This window comes from Panthera pardus, unplaced genomic scaffold, assembly GCF_024362965.1.
Source record: "Panthera pardus isolate Hobbes unplaced genomic scaffold, ASM2436296v1 HiC_scaffold_27, whole genome shotgun sequence".
NCBI lineage: Eukaryota > Metazoa > Chordata > Mammalia > Carnivora > Felidae > Panthera > Panthera pardus.
In genome coordinates, this window is record NW_026526843.1 from 7,351,312 (window position 1) to 7,377,799 (window position 26,488).

The following is a 26,488-nucleotide window of genomic DNA, read 5'->3' on the forward strand; positions in this document are numbered from 1 at the left end:
TAACAATGTAACCTATGGCGTATGTCACCTATACTTCAATAAAAAGAAAGATAGTGGACAAGGAGCCATTGCAAACAGTGGAGAGAGATGATTATCGGACTAGATCCTGGAAGAGGCAGGAAGGAGGTCACGGAATGCGGAGTACAGACTGCAGTGTAGGTGGTTTCATCAGGGAGGAGGAAGCACCTCTTTCACCTGAGGCTGGAGGAGAGAAGAAAGGAGGGGCCCTAACCAGATGCTTAAGTAGGTTGCGGGGTAAAGACGGTGAGGAGTCTTCTTGAGGGTCTTGATTTTCACAGTGAAAAAGGAGGGAAGGCTCAAAGGGGCTACTAAGTTTCTGGGGCCTGTAAACAGAGGCAGAGTCTGGGGCTTGAAGACATTTGCTTTGTGTGGTCAGGGAAGCAGTCTGTGACTTTGGTGTTTTTCAAGTTCCCGACACTAAAAGAATGATTTGTGCTGAGGCAAAACGGCCTGGGATTAGGTGGTTAGGCCTGAAGAAACAGGTAAACTAATTTTCTTGGTCTTCTGGAGTGACCAAGACAGGTCTGGGGATGGGGCAGTGGGGAGACCGGGAAGGATCCTCACCTGGGCTTCTAGCTTCTCTAAAGTCTAGCCCTGCGTGCACAGGGCAGTGTGGTTAGGCTGGAGCCAGGGTATAGCGGACAGGCAGCCACGAGGTTTCTTGGGAATGCTGACGGACACAGGTACTAAGAGGAGAAAATGGGCTCAGAGTCCCTAGGATAGTTCCTGATGCGACAGAGCCAGAATTTGGAGTTGAACACCTGTTCTAGGTCTTTTTTTTTTTTTTTCCCAGCTCACTATCCTCACAGAACTTAAAGAGCTGGTTAGTGGAAGTGAGTCCAAAATGGGGTATCTTGGAGTTGCCTGGATGTTATTTGCCTTAGCAAGGAGGTTATATGGCCATGAGATTAAAAAAAAAAAAAAAAGGAGTTTGAGAATCAGGACCTCTACTAAGCAGAATAATAGGAATTGGATACCATTAATGGTATGAAATGGTATGAACATTTTCAGAAAGCATTCAGGTCTGTAGTGGGGGGAATGAGCTCATTTCAAAGCAGTTCTAGTTTTTGAGGGGCACCTGGGTGGCTCAGTCTTAGGTTCGACGTCAGACTTCAGCTCACAGCGCTGATCTCACGGTTTGTGGGCTCGAGCTCTGTGTTGACAGCTCCGAGCCTGGAGCCTGCTTTGGATTCTGTGCCTCCCTTCCTCTCTGCCCCTTCCCCGCTTGTGCTCTGTCTCTCAAAAATAAATAAACATTAGCTTTTTTTTTTTTAAGCAGTTTTAGTTTTTGAGTTTGCTAGGTCCCTCAAAAGGATGTGTGCTCAGTGTCCAACCCATAGAGGGGTGAAGGGAGGGTGGCAGATCAGAGTTTGGGATTTGTAGTTCATTCACGTAGAGGTAGAGATGAAAGTCCAGACTGTAACAGAGAAGCCCATACAGACTAAGGTGTGATCTGATACGTATGGGGGAAAATAGGAAGAACTGTGGATTTTCTGGTGTGCCAGGTCGAGAGGCTGAGAGTAAATGCTCTTTGAGGAAGAGAGACGAGAGATGGTGTCAAAGGTGACACCAGTTGGGTGAAATGTGCGTTAAGACAGCGTGCAAAAGGTGCAAGAGGATAGGGAGAAACGCGCCACACCTCAAAAGATTTCTTCTTTGGGAGGGGAGAGGAGTGCTTGGAGCTCAGGTAGATTTGAGCACACACCGATTGGATCTTCTTTGCGAGACTGATGAGTGTCTCTGCACAGGTTCCTGACGTGAACGATAACTCGTATCTCGGGTGGTTTACGTGTAAGGAAAACGGAACGTACCGGCACACGCATATTCCTTGCCTTTGAGTCGATTCTTTTATGAGCTACTACAGTGTTGTTGTTTTTCCCAGTGAGGGCTGAACAAGGAGAACCCGATTTAAATGAGATGGAGTTTCAGGCATCTCCCAAGGGGACAACTTTTTATCCAGTTAAGAGACACCGGGGGACAATATTGAGATGGCTCATGAAAGCTCGAGTCCCCTGAGAGCTATAAGGATAGGACCAAAGTAGACCTAGCGCGATCTGCCTCGCCTTGATTACGCCCAGCTGAGGGTTCTTTTCCAGAAGGCCGTGGAATAGATTCGACAGCCTTTCGTTCCGTGGCAGCACCTGAGGGTGCGCGTCCCGGGCTGGGGGGAACCCGTGCGGTGGAGACCCGAAAGACGAAGGGATGGGGCCGAACCAGCCGGGAGTGTCGCGTCCCCTTTAAGGGCGGCGGCGGCGGCGGCGCCGGCGCGCGCTCCGACGGCTTCCCTGGGGCCCCGCCCCTTTCCCGTGAGCCCTCGGGGAGTGGTCCGACCGCGGGCGGCTGCGGGTGAGGAGCGGGGCGGGGGGCGGGGGGAGTCATGGCTCGACGCGGCTGGCTGCGGGCGCCCCTCAGCCGCGGCGGCGGCGGCGGCGGCCCCGGGGCCCGCAGGCTCATGCGGCCGCTCTGGTTGCTCCTCGCAGTGGGCGTCTTTAGCTGGGCCGGGGCTTCGGACGGCGCCGGCGGAGCGGCGAGAGCCATGGACGAGGAGATCGTGTCCGAGAAGCAAGCCGAGGAGAGCCACCGGCAGGACAGCGCCAACCTGCTCATCTTCATCCTGCTGCTCACCCTCACCATTCTCACGATCTGGCTCTTCAAGCACCGCCGGGCCCGCTTCCTGCACGAAACCGGCCTGGCTATGATTTATGGCAAGTGCCTCAAACCCATGTCCGCCCCCTGGCGCTCCCCCTTTCTCTGAACGCCGGCTGCTTCGCCTCCTCTCCTGGCCCTGCTCGGCCTGTGTTCGGCTCCCCTTCTGATGCCTTGTATTTTCTGCCTCGCCTGCCCCCTCACCCCCGTTTCTCTGCCTCACCTCATTTCCTCCTCGGCCTCGTCCCCCGTTTTCTCTGCCTCGCACCCCCTTTCCTTTGCGTGTCCACACCTTTTTTCCTTCGACCCCACCCCCTTTTTCTTCCACGCATTGCCCCCCCCCCCCCCCCCCCCCCCGCCTCTGCCTACCGAGCTCGGGACCGGACCCGGGACTGAGGATGGGAAGGGAGTGGGTGCGGTGTCTGGGATTGGGCTGGGGACTGGGGGAGGGGAAGACAGCCTAGCAATCCATTTCTCTGGGGTGTCAGTTTGTTTAAGGTCCATTGAAGCTGCAGTAGTGCCTCTGCTGCTCAGAATCTGGCGTCCTCTTGGAGCCAAGAGTCCACCTTTACCCATCACCCCCGCTCTTGCTACGCCCTGTCCTTTCGAGGTTGAGAATGAAAACCTTACTCCCGTGTAGCCCTGAACGCGAAAGAAGCTATAAAGAAGGCTTAGGGTATTTTTAATGATGTCCTGGTTTATTGTACTATGCTTGTAACATCTGAATAGTATACGTGCGGTCGACCCTCCTCATCTAGGCGTACCGAGGTGAGGACAAGGAAGAGTTAAAGATCTCCCAGCGCTGTGTTGTACTATAGGATTATCAGGACAGTTCAGCCCAACAGTAATTAGGAACACCACACATAGGCAGTATGGGTGACGCTGGTGGCATGAGGTTATTGACCGATCGTTGAGTAAATGGCTTCAGTCCTTGTGTCTTCGTGTGCTTTCTTTCTGAGATTTATTTACGTATTTTTATATTTTGGTCTTGAGAGTAGGGCAAAGCAAACCATGGGCTCACAGGCGTTTTGGCCTGTGCAGAGGCCTCATGAGAGGAAAAGATACATATTGCCGACTGTCTTAATGTGGTCGTGAGGGTATATAGACGGCTGAAAAGATGAGTGCAGTCTGTGAGTGAAGATTATCTTCACATGGAACAAGCTTACACTGATGAGCTTGTTGAGCTTTGTTTCCGGACTCGCAAATCGGTAGAAGCAGCCTTGGCACAAAAAGACATTTCTCCACGAGCCTCCCCACCCCCCCCCCCACCAGCCGTTTCCTGTCCATACAGACTTCTGGAATGTGCATCTCAAGGGTGGCCCAACAAGGTAGTTGTGTGCATCAGGAAAATGCATGAACTCAGGCTTCTTTTTCATTTGTAAGGTAATAAAATGCTAAGCCTATGTGCAAGTATCTCTGCTCCCTAGGATTCTTGGGTTTTAGACATATTAGCTGGTTTTCATATTTCGTATTTTTTTGCATTTTATTTACAGCACCCCTTAAGCTAAATTGGCCAGATAAGCTACACATCTCTGTATAATTTCTTGTATAACAATGTAAAATCAAATGTATACATGATTTATTTATATTTACTGCCCTCAACAAACATTTGCTAGGCAGCCAACTATGTATTAGGCACAGAAAATACAAAGAAATAGATCCCCACCTTCAAAAAACTTTGCTTTCTTGGGCAGACAGGCCATATAAACAAAATAATGGCATCTTAAATTTAGTTAAATGCCAAATGAGTATTATGGTGTTAAAATAAGGAACCGATCACAGAACCCTCTTCCCTCCATATGGAGAGAGAGTACAGTGTAGTGGTTAAAGGTGCAAGGCTTTAAGACCAGAGGTCTGCTAATTTTTTCTATAAAGAGTCAGATAATAATTCGTGTTGATTTGGTGGGTCACATATGTCTCTGTGTCTCTGTTGCATTTTCTTCTTTTTGTTTTTTTCTTTTTAGAAACCTTTTATAAACTTACAAAATGTAAAAACAGTTTTTAGCTCTCAGGCCATGCAAAAACAAACCATCACTGTAAGTCACCAACCCCTGCTTTAGAGCCAGACCTGGGTTCCTGTACCACTGTGCCATCTGTTCTGCGTGATCTTAGACAGAGTCCCCTACCCTCTTACACTGTCATCTATAAATCGGGAAAAATGATAGTTGGATTATTGCGAGGAAGAATTGTTTTTAGCTTAGTACCTGACCCCTAAGTAAATGTTCAATAAATGATAACTGTGATACTATTGTTACTGCTCTTATAACTGCATTTTCTCAGGTTAGGCTCAGAACAGTTCTTTTAATTTCTCTTATAAGAGGCAAACGTAGTGGTTTCTTTCTTCCTTCCTTCCTTCCTTCCTTCCTTCCTTCCTTCCTTCCTATCCAATAAGGACTTAGAATTGCCCTGGAAACATTTGCTCCTTGGTAGTTGATATCTTTAACCTCCTCTAACTCTTGAGCTAAATTGAAAGTGGGATTACTGACTGCATTTCCTGGTGTGTCTGAGTTAGTGAAAGGTGATGGAATACCTTAGCATTAGTATTTTGTGAAGGAAAAACAAAGGTATCCCTTGCAGAATATAAAGTAGAAGGATGTTGGGCTTGGTTTGCCACGGCTTGGCATTCTGTAGCCGGTTCCATTTTCTCACTATGGCAATGGAGGCTATGGACGAACAGCCTCCTGACTAATTCCCAAGTCTAACTTGAGAATAGATGGGATTGGGTCGAAGTATTTTCAGTGCCATGGAAATTGATGTTTTTAAATCCTAATTACTGTCTGCCATTTACTTTTTCTTATGACTCTTATACCATCAGAGCTGTTATGTTAATATATTATTTTAAGACCTTTATTTTTCAGCTTGACTTCCAGATGAATAGGCTCCTTACTCTGGGAATATCCAGCCCTCCAAGATTCAGCCCACTGATAGTTTTATTTCTGTGATGTCCGTTTAGCTACCTAAATCCTGGAAAAATGCTATTTAAAATAAGCCTCTCCTTTATATTTTTGAGAGTCAAGAATAAAAAAAGAAAAAAAAAGCCAATATGGTCAGTTTCTAGATTGTAATATAGCCTAGTTGCTACAGCTACAGACACAGTGTGAAAGCACCCAAGTGTTCTATTCATTGGGCTCGCTTGCTTAAGAAGCTTAAAAGTGAGTCACCTTTAGTAAAAATTGTCAGGGTAGTTAATTAAGTCTGAAAAGTGATCACCCACTGTAGTGTGCTTACAGATTGTATAAAAAGCAAGGGACAGGGAAGAAATGTTTTGCCTGAAACTTATAGTATCCGGGATCCTACACTTAACTGATGTGATTCATCAGTAAATATTAAGTGTCTTTGACGTATGAGATGTGATGGGAAATACAGATATGAGTCATCATCCCTGCCCACAAAGCACTTACGATCTGGTGCCTTAATAGGTAATGTTTGTTGAGCATTATAACACACTCTACAAGTATCATTTCATTTAAAGCTCCTAACAACCCTGTGAGATGGGTACTGTTATCTTTCCCATTTACAGGTAAAGAAATTGGGGCACAGAGAGGTTAAATGACCTGCCTGAAGTCACATAATTTGTAAGTATTGAGCCAGGATTCAAACCCAGTCAGCCTGGCTCAGAAGCCCCATTCTGTTAGCCTGGAACCATATTGCCTTATATTGAAGAGATAAAGCTTAACCGTAACGATAAACTGGTTAGTATTCTCATTACTACATTTGAGAAAACTGAGGTCCAGTGAGAGGTTATCTACCCTAAGGTCACAGACTAGAACTTGATAGAGCCAGAATTAATACATCTATCTGACTTTCAAACTTGTGCTTTTTCTCCTACATCGTACACTGTGCTGTACTAAATTTCGTGAGATCGGATACGTAGAAAGATAATACTTACAGTTGTAAGGGTTTTGGAGGTGGATTGTGAGAGAACGGAGACCTTAACCACTGAAGCAGTTAGTGGTGAGAGCCAGGAGATGATTAGAAAATTAGAGAGGCTTTGGAAATAGAAAAACCAGATTTCCATGCTGGTTTTTATCACTTAATGCCAAATACTGTTGGGCAAATAAATCATTTATCCCCATTTTCGTGATGAGGAAACAGTGACTGAGAGATTCATAATAGTGTGGACTGCATAAGGTTATGAGGATCAGATAATATATGCAGAAAGAATTAGGATGGAGATTGATTGACTCAGGGTGCTAGGCGAAAGGATTCCCTTGGAAAAGAGGTTGATCTTTCCCCGAGAAGGCGGGGGGGGGGGGGGGGGGCGGGGAGGGTTAGGGGAAATGAGCTAATGTTGACATGGAGAAGCATGGAATTGAGGCAGTGTACATCAGATGGCCTATAGCTTCTCTGAAAAGTAGGCAGTGAGATTGAGGATCTGAGAAGGAGGGTCAAGATTGGAAGAGCTACTACAGGGAATGTGCTAGAAGACAAAAAAATACACAAACACATGTAAAACTAACCAGAGGCTGGCAAAGGCCTTGCCCTTTTTTTTGGCTGTCTTAAAGTCAAGTTGACTTTTATTTTATTTATTTATTTATTTTTTAAAAAATTTTTTTTTTAATATTTATTCATTTTTTTGAGAGAGAGAGAGACAAAGAGACAGAGAGCAAGTGGGAGCAGGGCTGAGGCGGAGAGAGACAGACACAGAATCCAAAGCAGGCTCCAGGCTCTGAGCTGTCAGCACAGAGCCGGATATGGGGCGTGAACCCACGGACGTGAGATCACGACCTGAGCCGAAGTCAGTCATCGAGTTGACTTTTAAAACAAAGTCTAACAGCATTCTTCAAGAAGTAGATAAATGTTATATATACACATACACAGATATGTGTATATAAATATATATGTACCTACATACACTATGTGTATATAAATATATATGTACATACGTACACTTGTTAATCTGTAGAAATTTTATCAATTTTGGCCACACTTAATATCCCAGTGATGTTCCTTCCGTATTTTTGACTATCAGAGGCTTCTAGTGTGATAGCTTGGGAAAATGGGCTGAAATCTATTAGAAAATCAATTTCCATTGATGGTGAGACCTATACGGTGTTGTGGCTTTGGGTGATACCGAGTTCTTTATCCCTGGGAGGGGTTCCAACACAAGAGGGTCAAGAATGTATAGGAGGGGTGGGGCCTCTCTGTTTTGTGAAAGATAGCGCTTTGTGGTTGTATTCTTTGTTGCCTGTTAGTGGTGATTTTAAATTTCGTGATATCAATATTTTTTTGTGCCTCTGTGGGAGGCTAGAAGTTTCCGCCTTATCCCTTTAACAAAGCCCTCTTTTTGTGCACTTTCTCTTGACTGAGAATTGCTTTAACTCCGTGATGATGATTTGACCTTTCACAGAACCCCAATTAACTTGAACTGTCAACTTTATTCAAAGAAATTCCAGTTTTTCAGATGTCTGATGCTGTAATAAAAGGATCTTGATTTTTTCCAACCTAAGTAATTATTCTCCTCACTGAAGTTTTAACTGCCAAAGTGTGTGTTCCAAATTTGTCCAAGCGCTGAGCCCTCCTCAGGGCACCCACCGACATTTCAGCTTTGAGTCAGAGTGCAATAGAATGGGTAGATACCATTCCTTACACAGTCAGGCTTAAGGACTTGGAAAGAATTTGTACTGCTGTTATTATTTGTAGTAGCTTAGCTTTCATTTTTGCACATACACATAAGGGGGTAACTTTTTCTGCACCTCTTAATTAGGTCTTATGGGATAGTAGACAAAAGAGCTCTTACCGTATCATGTAGGCAGGATGACTATGGATCTATAGCCTTTTCTCACCCAGGCTGTGTTTATCAAACCCAGTTGATACCCAGCCATCACTTTTTGGTTTTTAGAGGTGGGCTATTTTCACAGTGTATCTTTCATTGTTTTAATTTTTATTTTTAATTTTTTTTTAAAGTTTATTTATTTATTTTGAACGACAGAGAGAGTGAGCATGAGCAGGGGAGGGGCAGAGGGAGGGGGAGAAAGAGAGAATCCCAAGCAGGCTCCGTGCTGTCAGCACAGAGCCAGCTATGAGGCTTGAACTCCCAAGCCATGAGATCATGACCTGAGCCAAAATCCAGTTGGATGCTTAACTGACTGAGCCACTCAGGCTCATTTTTTAAATTTTTAAATAAGAGCATACTTCACTCATTTCTTGCACCTCCCACCCCACCTCCTGTCTCTGGCAACCACCAGTCTGTTCTCTGTATCCATGAGCTTGGTTTTGTTTTGTTTTGTTTTGTTTTTTGATTCCACATATAAGAGGTATCATAATGGTATTTGTCTTTCTCTGTATGATTTATTTCACTTAGCATAAGTGAACCTCTTCAGGGTCCATCCATATTGTTGTAAATGGCAAGATTTCATTCTTTTTTATGGCTGAATAATATTCCTGTGTGTGTGTGTGTGTGTGTGTGTGTGTGTGTGTACATACCACATTTTCTTTCTCCATTCATCCATCGATGGCCATTTAGGTTATTTCCATATCTTGCCTATTGTAGATGATGCTGCAGTGAACATGGGGGTGCATATTATCTTTTTGAGTAGTGCTTTTGTTTACCTCCGATAAATACCCCAAAGTAGAATTACTAGATCATATGGGAGTTTTATTTTTAATTTTTTGAGGAATCTCCATACTAGTTTTCATAGTGGCTGCACCAATTTACAATCCCACCAGCAGTGCACAAGGGCTCCCTTTTCTTCACATCCTTGCCAACACTTTTTATTATTTATCGTCTTTTTGATCTTAGCCATTCTAACAGGTATGAGGTGATCTCGTCATGGCTTTAATCTGCATTTCCCCATTTCCCTTATGCTTAATGATGTTGAGCATGCTTTCGTGTACCTGTTGGCCATCTCTATGTCTTCTTTGGAAAAATGTTCAGATCTTCTGGCCACTTTTTAATCAGATTTTTTTTTTTATTGAGCTATATGAGTTCTTTATGTATTTTAGATATTAGTCCCTTATCAGATATATGGCCTGAAAATATTTTCTCTTTCGTTTATTTTCAATCTGAAACTTTGTTAAAACTTTTTGAAAGGTCGAGATCATCGTAATGTGTAGTAGTTATTCATTGCTGCTCACTTTAAAAAACGTGTGACTGTAATTTGCCTCGGAGAATCCCTCATCTCTGCTCCCTCCCCACTTCTTAGCTCTTCTCCTCTGTCCCCATTTCATCACTTCCCACTCTGGTCTGACTTTTGCCCCTACCACTCCACTGAAACTGCCCTTACCAAGGTCACCTGGGAGCTCCTTGTTACCAAACCCAATGGACACTTTTTAACACCTGTCTTCCTTGACTTTGCTGCAGCATTGACTACATCACTCCCTCCTCTCTTCTTCCTACTCCTGTTGCTTTTCCTTTTTAGACGCCTCCATCAGTTGCCCCTCCTCTACCAGCTTCTTCATGTTGGCTATTAAATGTTGGGATAAAGCTCTGGGCGTATATCCATTGTCCTCTTCCCATTTTATTTGCTCCCCAGGTAATCTCAAAGGCACCTGACTTCAGCAATCTCCACTTGAGACCCCGTACTTCCTTGAGCTTCAGATCCCACATACTCCACTGTGCATGTGTCACAGGTACATCAAACCCAGCATGTCCAAAACAGAACTGTACGTTTTCCCCTGTGATTCTTTTCCCTTTCTCACAGAATGGCCCTGTTGCTACCTGTCTGGTCGCTCAGGCCAGCTTACCCACCTAGTTGCCAAGTCAGTTTGGCTCCCAGTCTTTCTCCCAGTTTCCCTTCCTCCTGGTCTACTCAGTCACTGAATCCTTCTAAAGGATAATACCTTCTAAAAATCTTTCTCTGTCCCTTTTTCTGCTCTCTTAGATTAAGCCCTAAGCTCTTAGTGCCTGAATGACTGCAGTGGCCTTCTCTCTGGCCTCTTTGAACCTCCGTAGTCTAGACCAACCATCTCTTTCTAAAATAGAAATCTGATGTCAAGCCCCTGTTTATTTATAACCCTTCTATGACTTCCTTTCGTTTTCGAGATACAGTCTAAACTCTCTTCTCCAACTTGCAAGGTCTTTTATGACTCAGCTCTTGCCGATCTTTTACACCTTAGCTCTGCCACTTTATAACCCAGCCATACTGAGCTACGTGTGATTCCCTGAATGGGCTGTGTTCTCTCGCTCTTCTGTGACTGGATGTGTACTACTGTGCCTCCTACCTGGAAAACCTCTTTTACTTGTTTCCTTGCTTAGGTGACATCTTTGGAAAGGCTTCCCTATTGTCCCACTTCCTCAGGCTTGGTTAGGTACCTCTTTTCTGTTTTTATAACACCTTGTATAACACCTTGTGCTGTAATTGTTTATTTTGTCTGTTTTGCTGACTGGACTGAGGGCTACTTGGAGGAGGGACCTTGTTTTCATCTCTGAACCCTGGGGACCTTCTCAGCACAATACTCTGTTTATATATATTAAAAGGATGGTTGGCAAGTTAGTGTGAAAGGCAACAGGGAGGTAAAATGTGATAGTGGTGTGCTGTACATCTTGGAGTTAAGCAAAGATCCAGAAGTTTGAGTTCAGTTTGCAGTTGAAGTATATCTATACAATAAAGTATTATTTGACCATAAAAAGGAATGAAGTTCTGATACATGCTACAACATGGATAAACCTTAAAAACATGATGCTAAGTAAAGAAGGCAGACCTACAAAGTCGCATATTATAGGATTCTATTTGTATGAAATGTCCAGGATAGGCAAATCTATATATAGGGAAAACAGATCAGTGATTGCCGGGGCCTAGGAGTTGAGGGGAGTGGAAATGACTGCTAATAGGTATGGGGTTTCTTTTTGGAGCAGTGAAAACGTTTTGGAATTGGATGGTGGTGATCAGTATACAACTTTGTGAATATACTAAAAGCCACTGAATTGTGTGGTTTAAAAGGGTAAACTTTATGGTATGTGGATTACATCTCAGTAAAGCCATTATTAAATCGTTTGATCAACGTAGATTTTATTTGTGCACACTTGAATACCAATATGATGATCCAAGAACAATTCTAGCAATATGTTGATGTCTTAGTGCCAGGCTGAGAACTTCTATTCCGTGTTTTGATTTTAAAGCACATGTTTTAAAATTACAATCTGACCTTTTAGTGGTAGAAGAACTGGATCGATCCACAAATATTATTGACGTTCCAAATTGTTAAGTGTGTATGGTTTGGCCAACCCGGTACTGTAGGGTTGAGTTATTTCTCAATAACTTGAGAAATGTTGTGTTTTGTTTAACAGTCTTGTGAATAGGCGGATGGAGGGGGAGGTGGTAAACGTATTTCTAACATGATCACAGTGTCCATTTGGGACACCTTAGAGCATATTCTGTGTGCAGGTAATTTGAAGGTGTTTTTTCATTTTGTTACATTCGTCATCACTTACTTTTTGTTGACTTAGAAAGGCAGTGATATATGCTGTACCCTAGGGAATGTTTTTCCCTCTTGTCCCACTGGAGTATATGAATATTGGACTCAGATTTGTGAATTGAGTAATACTTTAAAATATAACTGCGTTCAGCCTAAAAATTGGTTCTGAAGCACAGGGGACTATCATAAGAGTTCTTTTGTTCTCAACCCAAAGGTATGTATGGGGTATAAAAGAAGTAGTCTTTGTCCTAGAGAAGAGCTTATATGGTTCTTTTATTATTTCCAGGTCTTTTGGTGGGCCTTGTGCTTCGATATGGCATTCATGTCCCAAGCGATGTAAATAATGTGACCCTGAGCTGTGAAGTGCAGTCAAGCCCAACTACCTTATTGGTAAATGTTAGTGGGAAATTTTATGAATATACACTTAAAGGAGAGATCAGTTCACATGAACTCAATAACGTGCAAGATAATGAAATGCTTAGAAAGGTAAGTTCTCAGTTAAAGGGACTATTGGGATTTTTTTAAAAAGTGTATATGTAACTAGCAGCAAAATGATTCAGGAGAAAAATTTATAATGAATTTTTAATGATGTTTAAAATCATCTGTCTTTTAAAATGGAGAAAGATCTCAATTAACAAACGTAATGCTAAGGAAATGGACATCTGTACATTTCATTTTCTGATTGAGGCTAAGTACTGTAATCCTTTTTGTTTCACTGCATGATGTTTATAATTGTAATAAATGGTTACCAGTATTGACTTGAGCAGAATTCATAAGCATTTCTTTCAATTTGCAGATGGTCTTTAGAGTTTTATCGTACATCAGCACATTGAGTAATACCTAAAATATTCCATTAATATTTCTCTGAATTCTTTCTTGCTTTGATTGTATTCTATACTGAGGACAATTTAATCTTTCTTTGATTCATAATCTGGCACAACTTCAGGGTCCCCATTCTGAGTATCAGTTATTGTACCATGCTGTGCATAAAGCTTTATGTAGGAGGCTGTGTTGCAGTCTTGCTCCCAGACATTCGTGGAGCTGCTTTCTCCTGTCCCCATCATAGTCCCCCCTCCCATGAAGCTTCTAAGGGCTTCATCGCGCATGTCTCTTTTTTTCCGCCCACCCTTGGCCATTTGCCTCCATTTCTGTCTTCTGCATGGGCAGGATTTGGCTCTCATAGCTACTTGGTTGTGGTCCCGACCATCTTTAATGCTTTTTAAAATTTCATACGAACTTCATTTACTTTGCAGCAAGAGTTCTTTCCACCTGCGGAAAATTTCAGTTCCTTAAAAGTTCTAGTAAATAAAATTTTAGCATGGGCTATGTGTGTAGCTGCTTTCTGTTCATGTCAGATCCTACCGTAGCCTCATGAACAGAAAGGGGTGCCTGTATTATTATAGGGAATAGATATTAAAAGAAATAGGCTGTCAGAACTAGAAATCTTAGTCTCACAGAAGTATTTTAACTGTAATATTATGCTATATATTTTTAGGGATGTTCCCTATGTAAGAAGTCTGTTTCTTCTTGCCAGCAATAATGCCGTACCCCCAAATTTTGTTACCAGTTTGAGGTCTCTTTTATTTAAAGCAAAGATATGTTCGTGGTTTTTTTCCCCATTTTAAAGATTTTTTAAATGTTTATTCTTGAGACAGAGACAGACAGAATGTGAGCAGGGGAGGGGCAGAGAGAGAGACACACACAGAATCCGAAGCAGGCTCCAGGCTCCGAGCTGTCAGCACAGAGCCTGACGCGGGGCTTGAACTCACCAGCCGTGAGACCATGACCTGAGCCGAAGTTGGACACAACACACTGAGCTACCCAGGCGCCCCCCCCCCCACCATTTTTAAGATTTTTAATGTCATAGTATTTTTTTAACATTTTTTTATTTTTTAAAATTTACATCCAAATTAGCATATAGTACAACAATGATTTCAGAAGTAGATTCCTTAGTGCCCCTTACCCATTTACCCCATCCCCCCTCCCACAACCCCTCCAGCGACCCTGTTTGCTCTCCATATTTATGAATCTCTTCTGTTGTGTCCCCCTCCCTGTTTTTATATTATTTTTGTTTCCCTTCCCTTCTGTTCATCTGTTTTGTCTCTTAAAGTCCTCATAGGAGTGAAGTCATGTGATTTTTGTCTTTCTCTGACTAATTTCACTTAGCATAATACCCTCCAGTTCCATCCACGTAGTTGCAAATGGCAAGATTTCCTTATTTTTGATTGCCGAGTAATACTCCATTGTATAAATATATATACCACATCTTCTGTATCCATTCATCCATTAATGGACATTTGGGTTCTTTCCATACTTTGGCTACTGTTGATCGTGCTGCCATAAACAATGGGGTGCATGTGTCCCTTCGAAACAGCACACCTGTATCCCGTGGATGAATGCCTAGTCGTGCAATTGCTGGGTCGGAGGGTAGTTCTATTTTTAGTTTTTTGAGGAACCTCCATCCTGTTTTCCAGAGTGGCTGCACCAGCTTGCATGCCCATGTCATAGTATTTTTTAATGTTTATTTATTCTTGAGCGAGAGAGCGACAGAGAATGAGTGGAGGAGGGGCAGAGAGAGAGAGGAAGACACAGAATCCGAAGCAGGCTCCAGGCTCTCCAGGCACAGAGCCCGACATGGGACTCAGACCCACGAACTGTGAGATCCTGATGTGAGCTGAAGTCGGAAGCTTAACCTACTGAGCCACCCAGGTGCCCCTAATGCGTGTATTGTAACACGCTTTCCACAGATAGGACTTAACAGATTGCTCCGACACTGTCTCCTTTTCGTTTGGTTGAGAAATAGAACAACAGCTATCCTATATGAAATATTTTGCAGTTACCACAGTAATATTCTTGCCTTTCACCAGTTTAAAATTAAATCTTTTTTCTTTTTGATAATTTGGTAATGTAATACGAGGTCTCCTAAGGGAATTCATCTAAAAGAACTCTTTATTTTAACAGGTTACCTTTGATCCAGAAGTATTTTTCAACATATTGCTTCCTCCTATCATATTTTATGCAGGATATAGTCTGAAAAGAGTAAGTGCTTTTGTATTTCATATACTTTGAACGACCTTAACCTCCATGGGCTTTTTCATCTTTGTCACTTCAGAAATAGGCAGTTCTTTCCAGGTTTCCCTCCCTTCTCTCCCTGCTGAAATTTATGCCTGCACAAAAATTCTTTCTCTTACTTATTTCCTTTAATGAATAATGCATTTAATATTAGCAAAGCAGACTAGAATAGAAAGCCTTTTCTTTTTCAAATAATTGGTAAGTATTCTAACGCACTATAACTTTTTTTTTTTTTTTGTCAGAGACATTTCTTTCGAAACCTTGGGTCTATCCTAGCATATGCTTTTCTTGGAACAGCAATTTCTTGTTTTGTAATTGGGTAAGTACTTGAAGGTTAAAACATTTTTTATCCTTCAAATTATACTTTTTAAATAATGCATATTCAATTTTTGCGGTATTGTGTTCCTGAGTGTGTCTAAGGACCTTTTTCAGTAAAATGTATTCACATAGATATCAAGTTGTTTGAATTTTCCTTAAGGCCAAGGTATTACCATATTTAAATGGCATGAGTTAAATTTGCAATTAGTCACCAAGTACTACAGTAGACCCATCTTCTTAGGATATTCTAACTTCTGTAACAGTTACTGTTTTCTCTAAAGTAGAAATGTGTTTATTGACCAGGTCAATAATGTATGGCTGTGTCACACTGATGAAAGTGACCGGACAGCTTGCGGGAGATTTTTACTTTACAGACTGTCTGCTCTTTGGTGCCATTGTATCAGCAACTGACCCAGGTATGTGTCCACGAGAGGGGAGCTTAAGTTTTTAAGTACTTACGGTACCATGTTTTGCCAGCAAAACGGTGTGTGTGTGATCCTTCCTTTAGGTGTAGAATTCGTAAATTCCCATAGTATTATACTTTCCGACTGTGGAGGAAAAAACAAAATGTATGGGCCCTTTTGGCTTAAACATACATTTTGTTTTTATTTTATTTTATGACTTTTGCTCATTAGTGGCCCACAGTTTGATGCTATTTAGATGAGGGCTCTAAGGCCTTTGCTTCAGAAATTCAGGTTGGTTCTATCTTTAGTAACTGGGTATTTGGTGACTATGAACTAGATTAGTTAAAATGGGTAATAATAGTATATTCTCTCAAGCTTCGGGAAACCATTTCCTTAAAAATCTAATGTTTATATTCAACTATCTGCATTTAAGAGTAAGAAAAACAGTTTTTAAATGATTGTTAGAAGGCAGTTGTGTGGGGTACCTGGGTAGTTCAGTCGGTTGAGGGCCCTACTCTTGATTTCAGCTCACCTCATGATCCTAGAGTCATGGGATTGAGCCCTACATTGGGCTCCATGCTGACCATGGAGCCTGCTCGAGATTCATTCATTCTCTCTCTCTCTCTCTCTCTCTCTCTCTCTCTCTCTTTCTCTCTCTCCCTCCCTCCCTCCCTCCCTCCCTCCCTCTCTCCCTCTCTCTCTCTCTCTCTCTCTCCCCCTCCCTCCCTCTCTCTCTCTCTCTCTCCCTCCCTCCCTCTCTCTCTCTCCCTCTCTCCCTCTGCCCCTCTCTCCCATGTGCACACTTGCTCTATCTCTCTAAAATAAAAAAATAAAAATATCTATAAATATGTATTAAAAAAAGGCAGTTGTGCCTCTATAAGCGTGATTTGGCATCATCGGTGGGCCTTACTGTACATTAAAGGATTGGTTTTACAGCTATGAAATAGTTTTGATATGAGCACAGCTGGAGAATGAATGTAATTCTATAGAGTTAGTTTGTAGCTTTTGTGATACAGTACTGGTGAGCCTCACAGCTACATTCACATTAGGAATCTAGAGAATATGCACACTGGGGGCACCTGGGTGTCTCAGTCGGTTAAGCGTCCGACTTTGGCTCAGGTCATGATCTCACGGTTTGTGAGTTCGAGCTTGGCGTCGGGCTCTGTGCTGACGGTTCAGAGCCTGGAGCCTGCAACGGATTCTGTGTTTCCCTCTCCCCCCATCCCCCGCTCACACTCTGTCTCTCAAAAATAAATATTAAAAATTTAGAGAATATGCAGGCTGAAGACGTAGCAATGGGAACGTAGACTGCAGTTTTTGAACTCAGGATGCAGGGTTTCTTGTACTAGGCTTTAGAACCTTGGCAGAGGTCTGTTCTGTTTTACTTTTTGCCCTTGTTCATTTACTCATCTACTTTAATTGTCATCCGGTACAATTCGAGGTATGATCTTAAGGTTAACTCTGAATTCCTGTGTTAACTGATAACACAGGGAATTATATTACAGGAAGTAGGAAAATATGTTCTCTATATGAGATGATTTTATAAAGCTCAGAGGGCATTTTAGAGAGGTGTTTGTGTAGTTTAACATTTTTAAAACTGAAAATCAAATTGCTCCCTTAAAGACAATAAAGGCTGCCACCTTACTGTTTAGAGCTGCACGCATTACCAGTATGAAAATAGGATGGTTTTTGCAAGGAGCCAGTGGTCTCTCTTTTCTGGGTCCTTTTGCTTGGAAGCAAGGTCCTCGACTGCAATGTCTATGAGAAATCTGAGTCAATTGGACTAGCTACGTTACTTCAGTCTTCCGGTTTTGTTTTGGTTACAAAATATTGCCAGAATGGCTCTAGCGAAACTGTTTTGCTTATATTAAGTTGGACAGTTACATCTCTTCTGAGTTATATAGGCATTTGCCCCTATAATAATTCTGTTATTTTATAATTGTATACTTGTTAGAAGGGTGAGCTGTAAATCCTCTTTGCAAAATTCTTCAGCACTGCTTTTGCCCTCCTTTTCTCCTCCTCTTGGTAAGCTTTTATCTCCATATATTCCAGATGAAATGCTTTGCAGTAGAAACTACATCTTTTAAAATGGAAGTTTCCTGTTTTGTTGGTTGGCATTTGAAAGAGCTATCCCATCTCTGGTTATAATATTCTTTCATGTGTGCTCAGGTTTGTCTAGGGAGTGAGCTGTATGTGACTCAGCAATCAAAGTTATAATGCAACTTCAGTCTCCTCTGATTTTCTAAGAATTCTCATAGAATTGTTGCCTAGAAGAAGGATTTTTTTTTTATCTTCTCAAGCTGTAATCGTCTGATCATTGGCTTCTTATTAAATTAAATATAGAAGCTATAACTCTGGTCATAAATTTTATCTCAACCAATACCAAACTTGTGCCTTTCACTTCCTACTGTCTTGGCTAACCCAGTGTGTTTGAAATTTGCAAGTCAAATAGAAATGAGTTGTAAGTCTCCAAAGAAAAAAAAGAAATTTGCAGGAAGAGATGCTTTTCATAATACCCTTCTTCATCAAAGATTAATGATTGCCTGGTCTGTAAGAAATTTTGTATATATTCTTTATGGAAAAGAAATATACAAGACAAGAATATTAGCATTTGCATGACACATGTAGGTCAACTCAGTCCTCCAAGCTAATTTCAGCTCTTTGTAAGATAAAGGAGATGTTGCAGGTACACAATTAGGGAAGAGAGAAGTATCGACATGAACTTACCTAATCTTTAATATGGTAAGAGAATGTTTATTGGGATTGGATCCTAAGAGGTAGAGATGAATTTCTAAGTAACCATTATATAATCACGTGTGGAGACGACTATGTTATATTTGTAATATCTGAATATTCCTCTGACCCTTTCTACTTGCTAGTGACTGTCCTTGCCATATTCCACGAGCTTCAAGTGGATGTTGAACTCTACGCACTTCTTTTTGGGGAGAGTGTCCTCAATGACGCCGTTGCCATAGTGCTGTCTTCGTAAGTGTTCTTTTTTCTTACTATATTCTGTATATTCAATGTCAGGGTACTAGGAACCACAAGTTACTTATTGAATAAAGTGCATTATGAATGCAGACATTTGAAAGAATGAGGCTTTTGTTTCCTCTTAAAGAAATACATACTTACAGACAACATGGAAAATTCCAGGAAGAAAAAGGAAGAAAAAATGATATGTCCTCCTCACACCTAAAGACAGTTACTATAAAGATTCAGGGTACATTGCCTTTTATTTTTGTTTTGTATCCGTGCTATTTTTACACAGTTGTGATTATGGCGTGTATATAATTTTTTATTCTTTTTTTTAACATTATAATATGAATGTTTCTCTTTAAATTAAATTTTGGAACAGATAATATATTTACATGGTTCAAAAATCAAAACTGTATAGAGAGGTGACGTAGAAAAGTCACATTCTTACTCCTGTTCTCATCCACCTCTCCCCCCAGCCCCTGCTATGTAACCTTTTTTATTAATTTCTTGCGTGTCTTCCTATGTCTTATACAAATGCAAATACACATATGAATAAATATTTTTATTTGCCTCTTAGTTCTTATTTTAAAAGCATGATAAATATGTTCTATACCTAGCTATCTCTCATGCAACTATATCCTGGAGATCTTTCCATATCAATACAGAGGGTTTACTCATTCTATGTACTATACTATGAACTGTATTATAGTTTATTTAATCAGTCTCCTATTGCTGGAAACTTAAGAGTTTTCAGTCCTTTGCTATCCCAAGCAATGCTGCAGTGACTAACCTTGAACTCACCTGTTTTATACGGACAGAGGTATATTAGTGGGATAATTTTCCGGAAGTGAGATTAGCATGTTAAACGGTAAATACATTTGTAATTTTTTTTTAATTTTTTTTAACGTTATTTATTTTTGAGAGACAGAGCATGAGTGGGGAAGGGGCAGAGAGAGGAGGAGACACAGAATCCGAAGCAGGCTCCAGGCTCTCAGCTGTCAGCACAGAGCTCGACACGGGGCTTGAACTCACGAAGTGCGAGATTATGACCTGAGCCAAAGTCAGACGCTCAACCGACTGAGCCACCCAGGCGCCCCAATACATTTGTATTTTTGTTAGACATTGCTAAATCGCCCGTCAAAGAGATTATGCCATTTTGTACTTTAACCATTGAATTATGGGAGTGCCTGTTTCCTCATAGCTTCACCAACAGAATATTTGTCAAACTTTTGTATTTTTGCCAATTTGATGATTGAGCAATCTCTTGTTGTAGTTCAAGTTGTATTTCTCTTCTTTAACATAAGCATTGCAGAAACATTTGTTAATTTTCAGAAGTGCCAAATAATACACTTTTTAAGGACAGTTATTGAAATGAGCAATATTTTAATCTACTTAGAGAAATTACTATGCATGTTATTAGAAGTGTTTGCAGGTGAATGAGTCTAAACCTCTGAGGAATTCAATCCTGCCAACCCACTCCTACTAAGCAAATACCTAGCCCTGTAAACAGTTGCCTTTACTCCAAACCATCTAGTGGGTGGAGGCCAGGGATGCTGCTCAGTATCCTTCAATACACGGGACAGCATTCACCACCTAACAGATAATTCTCTGGCCCCAAATATCAATAGTGCCGGGACTAAGAAACCCTGGTGTTCTAACCAAGATCACTTTTACATTGTTAACATTGAAATTAGTATCACCTACTCTTTTGTATTCTATCTTTTGTCATTATTTATGATAATAAAATTAATACGTTTGTAACAAAAATTTCAAAGTATTTGACTTAGAATGGAGAAAATTCCTGAAATTTCAGCTCTCAGAAATAACCACTGTTAAAGTTTTCATCCAGACTTTTCCTTTAGGATAATAAAATGCATATAAATATGTTAATAATTTTTAAACAAAAAAAGGCATAGCACTAAACATATTCTTCTATAACTTGCTTTTCTCATTTGGACATTTTACTACATTAATAACTTCTATTATCCTATTGTATGGATACACCACAAATTTACCTCTCCTATCCCCTATTAATGTGTGGTGTTTTCTAATACATTATTGTGAATGGCACTGCAGTGAACATATTTATGTGTAAATTTCTACGAATCATTATGGATATTTCTGTAGGATATTTTTTAGAAGTAGAATTTCTAGGGGCGCCTGAGTGGCTCAGTCGTTTAAGTATCTGACTCTTGGTTTTGGCTCGGGTCATGATCTTGCGGTTTGTGAGTTCAAGCCCCTCATCAGGCTCTGTGCTGATGGTGTGGAGCCTGCTTGGGATTCTATCTGCCCCTCCCCCACTCAGGATAAATAAACTTTAAACATTTTTTTAAAAAAGAAGTAGAATTTCTAGGCCAATGGATGTGACCAGTAAAACATTGAGAGAGGTGGTCCTATTTCCCTCTAAAAACAGATCTACTTTGAAAGTTGCACAACATGTAAAAGGAGCCACAGGTATAGTAATGTAGTTTCCAGGAATGTAGCACAAGAAAATAGTCCAAAATTTGTAAAAAGTGTAAATATGCTCTTTCACATTTTTGTTTAGAGTAGCAAAAATATCAGAAGCAACTTTTAAATATCTAACAGTGGGGAAATGGTTAAACAAATCATTACATCCATCTGGACCATTTTTGAAGTCTTAAAAACCATGGTTAGAGAGACTAATAGTTTATGTCATTGTCGGATGAAGAAGCAGAATTAAAAACCATATATTCCCTATATAATTACAACTAAACATGAAATAGCACACATGTAGCAAGTAGAGGGGAAAGAAATAGAGAAGGCAAATAAGACAGCTCTGTCAGGGCAGTAGAACGAAGGAATGATTTTTTCCCCCTAAATTGTACATTGTATTACTTTTAGGATTAACAAAAGTATTTATAGGGGCGCCTGGGTGGTTCAGTCGGTTGAGCATCCCACTTGGGCTCAGGTCCTGATCTCACAGTTCGTGGGTTCGAGCCCCGCATCGGGCTCCATGCTGACAGCTCAGAGCCTGGAGCCTGCTTTGGATTCTGTGTCTCCCTCTCTCTCTGCCCCTCCCCTGCTCACACTCTGTCTCTCTCTGTGTGTCTCTCTCAAAAATGAATAAACATTTTAAAACATTTTAAAGGATAAAAATATGGCTGCCTCAAGATAAAGTAATATTTGTGGAAGAGATGAGCTAGGATATCAATCCAGAGGCCAGTGTTTGACAAGAAAAAATAAGCCTCTCGTGTGTTCTCAGCCCACCATGCTTTCATGTGTTCCTGTATATTTTAGTGATTAAAGAACAAAATCATGATTAGTGTGAGTCTTGAGTTTACATGAACGAATCCAGGGAAAGCAGTTTTAGGAGGCATGGCGTAGATATTTTTTTTTGTTCCAGCCAGCATTTTGAAAGCTGTCACCAGGGAGAAAGAAGATTGTAGCAGCAAGATTCTTTTCTCCAGCCAGCTGCTACATTTTCCTGTTCCTGTGTGGTCAAATCTCATTTCTGGTGGTGAGCCTTTATGTATGGGCAAGATAGCATGACATTAGAGGCCATTTCTTATTTATTAAAATAATAATTTTTTAACCTAACTGGGGAGGCATGAGAAGAACTTGGTATACATGGTGTAGCAAGCCCATTTTTCAGCCTTGAACCTTAAAAAACACACACACACACACACACACTGCAGTAACCACAGGGAGAATTCATTATATATTCCTAGGAATGTGTTTTTTCTCCTTCGTCTCTTTGACATGACTTATATGATATCTTTGAGTCTAGACTTTTTATAAAAACCCTCGGACTTCAATTAACTGAGATGAGAACTGATTTAGTAATGGTAGGTACTCTCGCCAGACACCTGCTGGCAACAGTGATTTTCTCCGCCATTTCTGTTGGGCGACTGTTCTAAAAAGAAGCATTTTTAGACCAGGTTTGGACTGTAAGTTCAAGATGGAGGGCGTCTCCTGTAATTGTCTGTCTTAGCTTGTTGCAGAATGACTTTTCTTTCAGAAGTTTGAGGTGGAGATCCAGCTGGGCAAGCTAAAAGTACGGTCAAGTGGATTCAAATTCCTTGGATGGACTTTCAGGCCCATTTGCCTGTAAAAGTCCATTTCAGTGAGTGAATGGATGTTAGGCATAGGGCCCATTCTGGTATTCTAAAAGTCGACAGGGAAAACAAAATGTGACCTGGTTGAGTACTGAACAGTATTGAGCAGTATTCTTTATATTCTTATCCCTCTGCTGGAAATAAGTGGAATTTTTCATTAGTTTCTTCACATTAGTGTGTCAGGGCTTGTAGGCACTGAGTGCTAGTAAGTCTTAAACAGAGTCCTGAAAGAATAGTGCTGCACAGGATGTTGTCGCTGAAGGAAAAGCCTTGGTGCAACTTCATATAGAGGACCGTAAAACATTCTGTCTCCTGAAATTGTCATTTACATAAAAGCAGAGTTTTCTTGCTAGTTGCATCCACCACAGGGCATTTTGGTAACCTTTTGTCCTTGTTTTGGCAATTCGAATAGAAAGTTTTTGTCCTCTCCCCCACAACCCCCACCCTGACCCCAATTTCATCTTTCAAGCTCTACTATACCAGATGATGTATTTATTTATTATTATTTTTTTTTACATTGTTTTTAAAGTAAAACCTGCTTCTGGAAGTAAAAACAATCACTCTTTTGTAGCTCAATAGTGGCATACCAGCCAGCCGGAGACAACAGCCACACCTTTGATGTCACAGCCATGTTCAAGTCCATTGGGATTTTCCTTGGGATCTTCAGTGGATCTTTCGCAATGGGTGCCGCTACTGGCGTGGTGACAGCTTTAATATCCTTTTTTTAATTTTCCTTGTTAACCTAACAAAGTGGTTGAATACTGTATTCCATGGTCTCTCCTAATTCCATAATTGTCACTGTGTTATAATTATTAACCTTATAACCAAGTACTTGGCTTGAAAACGTTAGGCAGTCATCTTTTCCGATAGATAAATAAAGGAATTTCATCGTTTTGCATTCAGCTCCATGCCCTCAAACTTTCACTCAAAGAGTCTAATTAGAGACAGTGACCCCTCCAAGATTGTAGACTAAATTGATAAAAGGTAAATATATTTCACAGAGCCTCGGAGTATTCTGCACTACTCTTCGTTTGCTCTTTGTAGAATAGGACGAATAGAAATGTGCGACCACGATGCCTATTGAACAAAAGAGGCTTCCTGGGTTTAGACAGATGGGAGTTCATCTCAGCTCTTAACCGATTTTAACCTTCTGTTCCAGAGTCTTTGGCATTGCCACCAGTCTGCCACTGGAAATGTTGGGCAAGCCATTCTTATGTTCGTTCAAAAAACACTTCCTGATTGCCTCCTGCATGCCAGATGCTACGCTCTGGGCATCAAAGATGGACAAGACAAATGTGGCCTCTGCCTTCCTGGTGCTGCCTGTATAGGAGCACCGACATTTCGCCTGTGGACCTTTAGTGTAGGAAGGTGGCAGGTGGGGACAGCAGGGAAGATGAGTGGGACTAGATGACCTCTAAAGAGCTTCCAGTTCGAGAACTGTAAGATATTTTTATATAAAACAAATACTCTTTGGGGCACCTGGCTGACTCAGTCAGTAGAGCGTGTGACTCTTGATCTCAGGGTTGTGAGTTCAAGCCCCACATTGGGTGTAGAGGCTACTTAAAAGTAAAATCTTTTAAAAAAAATTTTTAAATCTTTATTTATTTTTGAGAGAGAGACAGAGTGTGAGCAGGGGAGAAGCAGAGAGAGAGGGAGACACAGAATCCGAAGTGGGCTCCAGGTCCCGAGCTGTCAGCACAGAGCCCGATGCGGGGCTCAAACTCACGAACCGTGAGATCGTGACCTGAGCCGCAGTCGGACGCTCAATCAACTGAGCCGCCCAGGCGCCCCAAAAGCAAAATCTTAAAAAAAAAAAAAAAAAAGAAACTTTTTTCAAGGATCTGTAAGTTTGCTCTACTTCAGCTTTGCGCTGGAAGGGACTTGTCTTATGGCTTTTTACAGGTGAACTGAGGCACAAAGAGACAGTAAGATGTTCTGAAGGAGGAACCAGTATCACTGCCCGTTAACAATCTCCTTGAGGGTAGGGAGTATATCTTGTTAGGAATCTTTTTGTTGTGGTGCACAGTTGTTGAAGCGAATGTAGACTCCAGTCTGAGATTTGTCACAGGTCTACACAGGCCCTTCTCCCCTTGACTAACAGAATACTTTTGAGATTAGTATACGTGGGTGACGTGCCTCAGTTGCTTCATCATGGACTACTCTGCATCACAGAGGTGCTAGGGGATCAAATGAACATGAAATCTCATGGAAATGCCATGTTCTGAGTGAATGTAAATCGCTATAATTACGGAAGCTGTCTTGCTTCGGGTTGCAGATTTATAATCAGAGCTGGCATGTTGTGTGTCTGCTCTGTCACTCCCGTCTCTGCCTGTCCTTTATGATGTGGTTTCCGGCAAGGCATGCGATACCCATAAAACGATTGGATTGACAAAACTGCGGCTTCCTCACGGAAGCAAAGACTGCTGACTCCTCAGTATGACGCTCATTTTAAGAGTTCCTTCGCTTTGGTGCCTCCTTATTCTGTGACTTTTGTGTTAGACTGGAGAACCCTTCTTGCGTGGTTGCCTTGCTTCGACTTTTATTTTTTTTTTCTAGTCGCACTTCTGTATCACGAGATCTTGTTATCAACCTTGACGGTCTTACGTGACAAAGTTCACCAAATTACGGGAGTTCCATTTGTTGGAGACAGGCTTGTTCTTCTTGATGTCCTGGAGTACTTTCCTCTTGGCTGAAGCGTGGGGTTTCACAGGTAGGGTCCTTGCCCCTTTTCATTGTAAACGTTCACAGGGAGTGACTTTAGCAGTCATTTTTTTTTTTTTTCTACCTGTGGGCAGAGCTTCTAATATTTGAACAAACTCGTTAGGGTTGGGATTTACGCAGTTACTTCATGGTATAAAAAGAAAAGATTTTTAACGGAAGTGGTTCCTCTTAACAAAGTAAGTGACAACTGCAAATTCCAACACTGAGCATATGATCTTCTGTGAAGTAAAAGCCTCACTCTGAAAGTCGGGAATTCTCCTTTGATGTGAACTTGGAACTTGTTGTCTTTATAGGTGTGGTTGCAGTGTTGTTCTGCGGCATCACACAGGCCCATTACACGTACAATAATCTGTCCACAGAGTCTCAGCATAGAACTAAACAGGTAAGACAAACTTTAGTTTGTGAATAAACTTTTCCTCCTTGCAGCAAAACAGGAGTCTTTTTTTTTTTGTTGTTACTGAAAAATCATCTTTAGTTGGTTCCAAACAATGCCTATTCATTTCAGCTTCTCTCACTTTGACTCTGGAAATCGATGGGGGTTGAAGGGTGGCAGCTCTTAGGGTAGAGATAGTTCAGCAGAAAAGCGAGGGGTCATTAGTATCGTGGCTCCAGCGATCAGTTAGCTTCCTTTCCTTGTTTTCCTAAGAGGAACGTTTTGGAAGTTCGTTCAGGTCTGACCAGAAGTACCTCCGGGTGATAGAAATAAGGTTCATTTCTGACCCGACTGGGTCTGCTGCCGGGTGACCCAGAGAAGAGAAGATCGACTTCCTTTCAGGCACTTCACAGCCGCTGTGTTTCCAGGAACGTCAGCTACACCAGTGCTTGGGTTTCCCATGGTATTGAATGATCAGTTGTGCAGGGTACCTGAAGGGAGTTCTAAAGGAAATAGACGTAGGG

At 41.5% G+C, this 26,488-nt stretch overlaps 1 protein-coding gene across 4 annotated transcripts in view; it reads left to right on the forward strand.

Annotated features, from left to right (window-relative positions):
- Positions 1-26,488, forward strand: part of SLC9A6 (solute carrier family 9 member A6) — a 62,998-nt gene that overhangs the window by 6,677 nt on the left and 29,833 nt on the right. For 2 of the 4 annotated variants that reach the window (XM_053891420.1, XM_053891421.1), the window contains exons 1-9: positions 2,374-2,726; positions 12,311-12,510; positions 14,986-15,063; positions 15,339-15,415; positions 15,718-15,830; positions 18,698-18,803; positions 23,442-23,588; positions 25,480-25,580; positions 25,885-25,973. In XM_053891420.1, coding sequence (XP_053747395.1) covers positions 2,399-2,726; positions 12,311-12,510; positions 14,986-15,063; positions 15,339-15,415; positions 15,718-15,830; positions 18,698-18,803; positions 23,442-23,588; positions 25,480-25,580; positions 25,885-25,973 — 1,239 coding nt within the window. In that variant the 5' untranslated portion in view covers positions 2,374-2,398. The other 2 variants (XM_053891422.1, XM_053891423.1) reach the window with 2 other exon arrangements.